Source organism: Cibotium barometz, chromosome 28 (genome assembly GCF_041138505.1).
Source record: "Cibotium barometz isolate CiBa-2024 chromosome 28, ASM4113850v1, whole genome shotgun sequence".
In the NCBI taxonomy this organism is placed as follows: domain Eukaryota; kingdom Viridiplantae; phylum Streptophyta; class Polypodiopsida; order Cyatheales; family Cibotiaceae; genus Cibotium; species Cibotium barometz.
The window spans coordinates 28,450,576-28,460,954 of NC_141073.1; the positions used below are offsets into that span (position 1 = coordinate 28,450,576).

General features: G+C 41.2%; 1 protein-coding gene across 4 annotated transcripts; it reads right to left on the minus strand.

Annotated features, from left to right (window-relative positions):
- Positions 1-3,378: 3,378 nt before the first annotated feature.
- Positions 3,379-9,796, minus strand: LOC147622710 (phosphoenolpyruvate carboxykinase (ATP) 1-like). Of its 4 annotated transcripts, none has more exons than XM_086822325.1 (13): positions 9,764-9,796; positions 8,244-8,564; positions 6,979-7,160; positions 6,727-6,880; positions 6,297-6,381; positions 6,065-6,165; positions 5,488-5,786; positions 5,211-5,384; positions 5,017-5,082; positions 4,718-4,896; positions 4,431-4,600; positions 4,182-4,350; positions 3,379-3,779 (listed from the first exon to the last, which is right to left on the minus strand). In XM_086822325.1, exons 1-13 carry the CDS (start codon positions 9,775-9,777, stop codon positions 3,639-3,641), a joined length of 2,055 nt encoding a protein of 684 aa, XP_086678451.1. In that variant the 5' UTR covers positions 9,778-9,796; the 3' UTR covers positions 3,379-3,638. The 4 variants fall into 4 exon arrangements, with proteins under 4 accessions (XP_086678451.1, XP_086678450.1, XP_086678452.1 ...); XM_086822324.1 differs by having other exon boundaries at positions 9,741-9,778; XM_086822326.1 differs by lacking the exon at positions 9,764-9,796 and adding an exon at positions 9,273-9,557.
- Positions 9,797-10,379: the final 583 nt, after the last annotated feature.

Sequence of the window (10,379 nt, forward strand, 5' to 3'; positions counted from 1 at the left end):
CCCCTGAGTGGACAGGTGGTGAGCGTTCTGCTTGCCAATGATGCCATAGGTACACCGATGAAAGAAAAATTAGAAATTAAGATTCAACCAGATATTTTGGAGGTTTATGATCATTGATACTATAGTTTCATTAAAAGATTGTTTTAAAGACAATTGAATCTGTGAAAAAGGTAATTTCATATTGGGTGTGTAAGTGGTGTGACTAGTTTTAAGTTTGCATGAATATCCAGCTACTAGGGAACCTAGAAACTCTTTTCTCTGGTACCCGCAACAAAACCTTACCAAATTCTTAAATGGATCTCATCACTACAGTGGTTGGGTGATTGGCTAACCCACGGGACTGGATGGGGTTAGGTTGGATTGATGGATCCCTAAATGAGACTCAATTCTGTTATGGTACGATAGATGAAGTAAATCCCGGATAAAAATTGTTCTATGGAAAAGAATCAACGGTTGTGCCTCTCAATGAGGAAAAAAACGTTGGTCTCTATGATCCAAGTGCAAGTTTCTTCCTTGATCTGACCGAGTGTCTTTTTAGGTTCAGTCGGATCAGTTTGGTTAGTGATGACCTTGCCTACGTTAGAGTAAAAATATCCTGGAGAAATTGCTCGTGCTTTCCGAGCGAGGGAAGTTTTTTCAGGTTCGGTTTTTGAAGAACCGAGGGATTAGTCGCTTGTCCGGATATCCGTGGTGGGCGAGGCCCGGAGTGAAGGACGCAGCCCCGCATAAAAAGTGCTACTTCCGCTGCTAGCACCCCAGAATTCGTTGCGCGATAGGGACAAGAATCTTTAAATTTATATAGGTAAAGCTTGAAGCTTCCAAAACGCCATAACCACACCTCGCTAATGCATCTGTAGAACCATAACACACCTTTGTCTTCTCCCACCATATTATGTGCAGGGTCATACACAATAGCCAGCTGGAGCCGACTCACTAGAAAGAAAGCACTATCATGCAACCAGAGTTGGCTCAGTGGAGATGAACACCTTGTCAGGTGAGTTAATTCTCGCATGCATGAGATTAGGTGTGGTTAATCATTAAAGAATCGTTTTATGCGAATGGTCCCAAATTACAGGGTCATATGTGTGAATCAACTTATCAAGGATTAACGCTAAGGGATGCACCCAAAATAAGATGTACAAGTGAGAGAGAGAGAGAGAGAGAGAGAGTGTGTGTGTGTGTGTGTGTGGGGGGGGGGGGGGGGAGATGGAGATAGAGGAGTATTTTTTAGTGAGTTTTTTTTTAAGACATGAAAAGCATATGTATGTTTGTGTGTGTGCGCGTGTTTGTGTGTGCCTGTGTGTATATGTGTGTGTGTGTGCGTGTGTGTGTGTGTGTGTAAATACACACGTAGATGTGGTTTATGCTTGTCAAAAATGTAACTCTTACCACCTATTTTGTTCATCAACCCTCTAATCATGAGCTCATATCCATTGGTAATAATTAGTGTCATCTTAAATATTGAGCTATTTGTGTAGATGTGGTTTATGCTTGTCAAAAATGTAACTCTTGCCACTTACTTTGTTCATTAACCCTTTAATCATGAGATCATTATCCATTGGCAATAATTAGTGACATCTTAAATATTGAGTCATTTCGTTCTTGTGTCAACATAAAGTACCCTACTTTAAGAATATGGCACACTATACAAAAAGGATATTACTTTATCACATGAGTTTTAGTTTCTTTAATGTCGATGATCATTACTTGAGAAGAATGTAAGGAAGCTTATGTAATATTCATCTTACCTCCAAGTATAGCTTCAATGGATTAATTCAAGAATGGCAATGGATTCATTCAAGAATGGCTTTCTCAATATGTTGTTTCTAGAAAAATCATTAGTAATATTAAGTATGCAATGATACCTTTAGCTTGAGTAGGGATCACAAACAGCCCAAAAGTGATCCCATGGAACAATTTATGCTATATGCTTTCCATATTTTATCTTGTGCTATGTCCTTTGGTTATATCTTTACCCTAGTTTAAAGATGTTTGATTGAGTTAAAACAAATTTTCCATGTCCTTTTTTATTCCATTTTCAAGATCATCTTTAAAAGTAATAAAATGGTCATGTTTACTACTCCAGTGTAGTTGCTAGGCATGAGTTCATAAAAAAAGCCATCAAATCATGTAGGTAGAGCTATGATCAAAGGGGGAGAGGACCTTTACTTGGATGGAAAATTACTTCAAGGCCAAAGGGCCTTTGACCATGCGGAAAAAGGAAGTATCACAAATTGGGAAAATTTGACCGGCGGATGGAAAAGACCAAAATGCTAGATATCAAAAGGAAGGACATACATCAACCCCGTAAGATTTGAACATGGTGGCCCAAGCCAATTAAGGCCCACTAACCAATTCTACTTACTAAAACCAAGTCAATTAAGGCCCACTAACCAATTCTACTTACTAAAACCAAGTGGAATCCCTGTATTGCAAATCAATACGATCCACCAAATCTTCGCACGCCTTGTGTCGGTCCTCCTAAATAATCCCAAATAATCTAATTAATCCTCCTAAAATCATCCAGTTTTTTAGTGTCAAAGCCTAATAAAGGACATAACATAGTCGTTCTTAATGTGATTGTGTTATTATCATAGTACACCAACTTCAATACCTCTCCTTACCTTGAACTCATCCTTAACCTTTCCTACTTTTGACACCATCAAAGCCTCTATAACAAAGAGATTCTATTCATACCCTTCAGCGTCATGTGAACTAGGCTGCATCAATGAAAAGTGCATGGTAGCATGGAGTGAAAGTCCCCAAGTTTAATGGATGTTCAAATTTTCCACCTATCAAAAGACCTACCTATTAAACCCCTTTTAATAGGGGTCCTCAACATGACACTTGTGAATCAAGTTGGAGCTAGAATCTAGATTGTCTTTGATGACGAGCTGTGATGGCAAGACTGTCAGGATGCTGCATCCCAGCTGATGCTAATTTCTTAACCAAAATTCTAGCTGGGTGGTGTATCTACTCCATTTGGATACTAATAAAAACTTCCTTTGCATTTTAAAAAAAAGATTGTCAGGATGGCCTGTATTTTTTTGGATGGCCTGTATTTTTTTAGCCTTCTCTTCCCCTTTAGAAATAATAAATGAATTACAAAAGTTCTTTTTCTGCAGCCCTTTTCCTTAGGTGCATCGATCTCCTTAGGTGCATCGATCTCTCTGTTCAATAGCCCTTTTTCTTAGGTGCATTGATCTCTCTGTTCAATAGACCCCCCACCTCACCTATCTAAAAAATGCCCCCAAGTATAGCTTCAATGAATTGTATAGGCCTCATAGGTCTCAGTTTGTCCCTCCCCCTCCCCTCTCCCTCTCTTCAACTCACTCATTATACCTTATTTTAACACTTAAAAAAACATAAAAGCTGGAGGACAAAACACCACACATTCACATATTTTAAAATCCAATGAAGAACTTCCTATGACAGGTAAAAGAGCATGCTGCTGCTACCAGATTACCTCTCAAAACAAAAGAAACTTAAAAAATCTTCTCATCAGTCCAGCACCATTATAGATGCTTAACATGAACGTGAGGGGCTTCATGAACTACAGTGAAAGTGAACTACCTCACATATGGGTCTAAGCTCCTGAAGGTTTAATAAAGGGCAGAGTTTCCTTTCAAGACCCCCAATTACTGAGGCCCTGCTTCCACTATCTCCTCTGTCAAGCGATTGTCATTCCCAATTTTGTAGTCGGTAAAATTCTTAAAGTTCTTTTTGAATAGTCCAGCCAACCTCTCCAACGTCTCCCTGTATGCTTTTGCATCAGCCCACTGCATACAGAAAAAGCAGATATGTCAAGAGGAAAAAGCTTGTATGTCTCTCTGTTACTGAATTAACAATATACATGTTAAGAGGGAAAGCTTGTATGTCTCTCTGTTACTGAATTAGCGATATATACGTGTGTGTGTGTGTGTGTGTGTGTGTGGAGAGAGAGAGAGAGAGAGAGAGAGAGAGAGAGAGAGAGAGAGCACACTAACTTGTGTGTTTTGTGTGTGTGTGTGTGTGAGAGAGAGAGAGAGAGAGAGAGAGAGAGAGCTTACTTGTGTTTTGTACATGTGAGAGAGACAGACACACAGATAGACAAACAGCTTACTTGTGCGTGTGCGTGTGCACGTGTATCTCAGATAGAAAAGGAGGAGAGAGCATAATCTCTTTAAGAACCACAAACATACCGTATTTTCCGGATGAAGTATCTCTGAAGGAACACCTTCGACGTAATCTGGAATCCATAGTTTGAAGATAGGTGTCTCTTCATAACTCGCATTTAGTAATGAGCCATTGTGGATTGCATCTATGATCTTGCGGGTATATGACAACTTCATTCTCTGCCCCACCCCATAGCTGCAGCAAATCATAAATTACATATCAGCATTCTGTTTGGAAGCATATGTGGGATTAATTGAACATTTGAGTTCACATACCTGCCTCCTGACCACCCTGTATTTACAAGCCAACCAGTTGCACCATGTTTTTTCATCCTTTCGGCCAACATGGCTGCATATTTAGTTGGGTGAAGCATGATAAATGCAGCTCCAAAGCATGCTGAGAAAGTTGCTTGGGGCTCCAAGATTCCATCCTCTGTTCCAGCAATCTATCATACACACACGACCCCCAAACCCAAAGAAAATTTAAAAAAATCAATGTGTTTACATGCTCTCTTTCAGATAAAATACATCATGATGAGCCACTCGTCCCCACCAAATCTTACCAGCGCAGTATAGCCACTAATAAAATGATACATGGTTTGTGGTAGAGTCAGCTTGCTAACTGGTGGCAAGACACCAAAGGCATCGCATGCTAGCAAAATCACGTTCTTGGGATGAGGACCAACACACGGTATCTTTGCATTTGGAATGTATTCAATAGGATAGCATGCCCTTGTGTTTTCTGCAATAACAACTAAACAGTGAGCAGCTAGAAAGCAGCACCTATATAAGCACCCAGCATCAGAACACAGCAAGATGCCTAAGTTAACTGAAGTACAATTGTGAAACAAATGGTTCAGACCTGTAACAGATCTGTCCACATAATCCACCTCCCTAGTGTGCTCATCAAACACCACATTCTCCAAAACTGCAATAACAAAAATGTACAAAATTAGCTGTTTCCCATCATGTCGGGTTTCACCATGTTGGTAAAAACCACTGCATAAGAAGACAAAGGCACCCCAAAGTGGGGTTTGATGAAACCGATAGCCATACCTGTACCAAATTTGATAGCATTCCAGATGTCGGGCTCTTTTTGCCGGGAAAGATCAATGCACTTTGCATAGCAGCCACCTTCGATATTAGAAACACCATTGTCACTCCAGCAATGCTCGTCGTCTCCGATCAAAAGCCGGTTGGGGTCTGTGGACAGAGTAGTCTTACCAGTACCTGCTCAGTTTTAGCGTTTTAAAAAGCCCTTAGTACAATGACATCTTCTGTGTATACTCGCAAGAAAAACCCAGTACCCAAGATCCTCGTTTAATGATCAAACCTGATAATCCAAAAAACAAGGCCACATCCCCATCTTTCCCCATATTGCATCCCGAATGCACAGAAAGGATTCCTTTCTTGGGCATCAAATAGTGCATCACGCTGAACAGCCCTTTCTTCATCTCTCCCGCATATTGCGTACCAAGGATCACCATCTCTTTTCTCCGAAGGTTAAGATCTATGCTAGTTGACGACGTCATGTAGTGAGTGTATCGATTGCATGGGAATCGGCCCGCATTGTAGATAGTGAAGTCCGGAGTCCCGAAGTCCTCCAGCTCTTCAGGGGTAGGCCGGATACACCTGCCACCCATCATATCTTCCAGATGCGATCTCATCCCACATACACAAACCACATGGATACTGAAATTCCGGCACGCTTAACTTTACAATAAACTGACAAGGGGTTGCAAGCCAGGATATCCCGCTAGGTAAGCGGAACCAGCGGTTTAGTACAACACACGGATCTAAGCATGGAAGGGAGTAGTGCCACACACAAAAAAACAAAAAAGGCTCTCATTGGCCTACCTGGAAAGCTGAGCATGTACAACAGATGAGTTTAGAGGGAAAAGTGCACATACATGTTGTACATGAACAATGCATGATAAGCTCGAGCAGAAATGATCCTGACTTTTATGCGATGCTCCAAGTCCCAATTCAAATATTGATCATTGACAAAGACCTAAAAATTTTCCAAGTTTAATAGAATCAAGTTGTGGCAATGTGGCATTTTAGAGCCCTCCTTGTAATTGATGAACCTATCATTTAAGGCCACTGTTAAGGCACACTCACACAGGCGTCTTCAAGTCTAACCTTATCCAAAGAGTTGAGATAATCAACTGCACGCTCTCGATTGACAAGAAAAGTATGCTCATCCATCTCAATATTAGGGGAACCCCTGCATATGTGCCAAGGATAATTTAAGCGCACCTTCAAGGAACTTGCTTAGAAATTCTTACGAGAGCAATAAGGAAGCACATGTGTGTTAATATATAACATATGCAAACATGTATTTGAATAAGTAAATGTATAAGTGAATCAAGTATTTGAATGAGTATATGTATTCAAATAGGTGTATGTGCATGTCTATATGTCTACATATGTCTGTGGCGTGCGTATGTATACGTACGTGTGTGCGTGTGCATGTGTATGTGTGTTTGCACATGAGTATGCATGTGCATGCATGCATGCAGGCATTCATGTGTGTGGGTGACACACACATAGATGCAGACAAAGGACATACTTTCCCCACCATAGATCATCCTCACTTAGCTCCTCTTTGACCACTCGCTTATCTCTTGGGGAACGGCCAGTCTTTGCACCAGATAGCGTGGCAAGAGCTCCATCAGAGGTAATAAATGACCCCTTTTCATACATGATAGCCTGCTCGTACAGCTCTTTACCAAGCACCAAAAACAAAGGTAGAGCCTGCTATAAGAAACAGAGTGCAGCAGCACAATTCGGAGACCTTAAAAACTTCTACATGTATGCTGACCTGCAGGGGAAAGGTTGTACATAATATGGGTGAACTTGAGAGCACTATCACTTATGTTTGGCTGCAGCGTGAAATGTGGTTTTGAATGTTCAAACTTCCTCTCAGATGCGTCTCCTTTTCTTTCAGGGTCCCCTCTGATGACTTTAGGGCCAGTTTCCCTTGTAAGGGAAGCAAGGGATGCACTGTCCAAGAAAAGGCAGGAATCAAACAGGCAGAAAGCAAGAATACCGGCAAGTGCCCAATACTCGAGAGTGAAGCACCAAATAAACACATGCAATGAGCGGGCCATTATATTCAAAATCAAACACAGTGTGAACACCCAAGTGAAGCAGCAATGTACCACAAAATCAACATCATCAACATCAAGCACCTAATTAGCCAGAAAAATCACAAATCCACACCCAGTGAGCCAGAGAATTCACAAATCCAACACCCAGTTTAAGATAAAGATATCAGAAAATGAAACATGACCCCCAGTAAGCTAGAAACGCAAACACCTAGAAAAACCCCAAACAAAAAATAAATCGACACCCAAAAAAACCTGGGAGAAATTGAAATATCAATGGAGAGACCCAAGGTATAAGTTCTCTCAGGTAAAGCGGATCATGTCAGGCAAGAAATGCCAATCAGGTTCTCTCACGCAGGTGGGTTGCGTCAGGCAAGAGCATGCCAATACACACAATCAGGTTCTAGCAGGCAGGTGGGTTACGTCAGGCACGAGCAAGCCAACACAAACAATAAGGCCTGCATCCAGCCAATGAGAGGTGAGCATTTAATTAAAGCCATCTTTTTAGAAGTCCTCTAAGGCATGGTGCGCAAGCCTAAATTGTAGAAATCAAAACAGTCAATCAAGCACCCATGAAGCCATTAAGGCACAATCAAGCACCCACAAAGCCAAACTCAAGCACCCAGACAGTCATCAATGATTAAAAATGAAGCATCCACCCAAGCACACACTAAGCCATTCATGACCCAAAATGGGAAACATTTAAATTAAGATACTGGTAAGGGAGAATCGTAATCAAGCACCCAGAAAGCCATTTCTCATAAAAATCAAGCACCCTCAAACGAAAAGGCCATTCAAGGCCATTCATGACTCAAAATACATTCAGCCATAATCCGGTACCAACTAAGCCATAATTAAGAACCCCAGGATCAAAATGAAGCGACCATTAGGTCAAATATGATTAAATCAAGTACTCCACAGGCTAGTACGGACCAAGTCATTTTTAAATTCAAGTTCAAGCAAACGAGAAGGCATGTACCTGATGGACTGCAGCTGCAGGCGCTGGCGCTCCTCTTCGGACATGAGGAAGGATTTATTGTTGTTAAAGAAGAGGCCATCCTTAGGAGTGGAAGGGGTGGAGCGCTTCTTCTGGAGGGAGTGGAGCTCGTCGAGCGTGTTGGCCCTCACGCTGGGGACACTGTCGTCCGTGCATACGTCCGCCACAACAGAAGCTGCCTTGGGTTCAACATGAGTGTGGATCTTGGCCAGCCCGTTTGGGATCATCGTACCCGCGGCGTTGCCGTTGCCGTTGCCGTTCGCAAAAGAGAAATCGCCCACCTCGCTCATCGTCTTCCTCTCTCTGTGTAAACAACATCACAGAGAACCCAAAGGAATAAAAGCTTCAGATCTCTCTTTCTCTCAGTATTCCCATTTTCTCTCTCTCAGTATTTCCAAAATGGGCAATTTCCTACACATCTCTCTCTCTCTCTCTCTCTCTCTCTCTCTCTCTGCCTCTAAAAGCTTCAGATCTCTCTTTCTCTCAGTATTTCCAAAATGGGCAATTTCCTACATCTCTCTCTCTCTCTCTCTCTCTCTCTCTCTCTCTCTCTCTCAGAGTATTTCGAAAATAGGCAATTTCCTAAAAACCCTCAAGAAAATTTCCATCGCAGTGCGCCTATACAGAAAACCCTTAAAACTCTTTAGACACAAAATTCATGTAGAAACTGCTGTAACTCTAATTTGTTGCTACAAACAGGAAACTGCGTCCAATTTTTGGGATATAAAATGGTCCAAATTTGGGAGGAAATTTGCGCCTAATTCAAAATTGGGCTCAAAGCTTTTCCCTCCACATTTACGAGCACAAAATTGCGCAGGAGTTGCTATAGAAATGAGATGCACAGCATATATGCACAACACCAAAATTAAGACCTTAATTAAGGGCAGAAATGAGCATCAGAGAGTGGACACTATGCAGCACAGCCATCGAGACCATAATCAAGAGTGAAAATAAATGGACATAATGTAAACCTCGATCAAGGAGGAAGAGTGAAAAAGGAAAGCTTATTACCTTCTAAGAGCAAATCAACAAGGGAAATCCACCAAAGGGGAGCTAACAAGGAGAAAGGAATGAGTGAGGAGTCTAAAGGCAGGGGGGCTCGTATTTATACTTGTCTGGAAGGTTATCTACCTTCCATCTCATTAAACTTTGAAGAGCTCCACCTTTAATAATTTCATTCACCTTTGTGTATGTGTGTGTTCTTATGCTGGTGTGGGAGTGTGTGTGTTTGAAGCAGCACTACAAGCATTTGGTGCTTGTAGATCCAATTTTCAATCCCCACACACTTGTCCATGGAAATGAAAATCCTTTGGACTATAAATGTATGGAACATTATAACACAATGATAGAAGCTGTTTGTTGGCATGCATGTGACTAATAGACTAATTCATATCAAGTCATGCTATGCATAAACCAATACTCAAATTTGGTCGCACTCATTGCATTTTGAATAGCACACTCATGCACATCCTTGCCAACCTCTTCATGCACATCCACTCTACCTCTTCATGCACATCCACGCCACCTCTTCATGAACATCCTTTCCTTATTTATACACTGGTTCACTTTTGCCAAAGCCCGAACATTGCATGCATTTTATCACAACCACACATTGCCCTTTACAAATACTATTCTTTAAACGATTATTTCAACCTTAAGGAAAATGCCACAAGATTGTCCTTAAAGATGAATACTACACTTTTACAAGCCTTTTTCTCTAGATTCACCAATATATGGGTTGTGACAAAAGTGTAAAGTGAGCCGACATTGATGTGAACCTAGTGTTTTCATCAAAAGCTCATTTGCATGGAGTTTCAACCAAAAAATTCACCTTGATGGCAAAGAGTCTTGAACAAAAATTTAGCTTTTTAGCATGGAATTTCAACCACAAACTTCCCCTCAATGGCAAAGTGGAAGCCGCTACAAAAAATGATAAGGGGCATGGCTAGTCTCAAATTTCTGCAATTTCTAATTAGTAGCTATGCATTACACAAGACGCACAAAAACTAGAATTTCTAATTAGTAGCTATGCATTACACAAGATGCACAAAAACTAGAATTTCTCCTCTTAAAATATGGTGAGACAACTTGAACTCTTGCTTTGTTCAAGTGTGATTA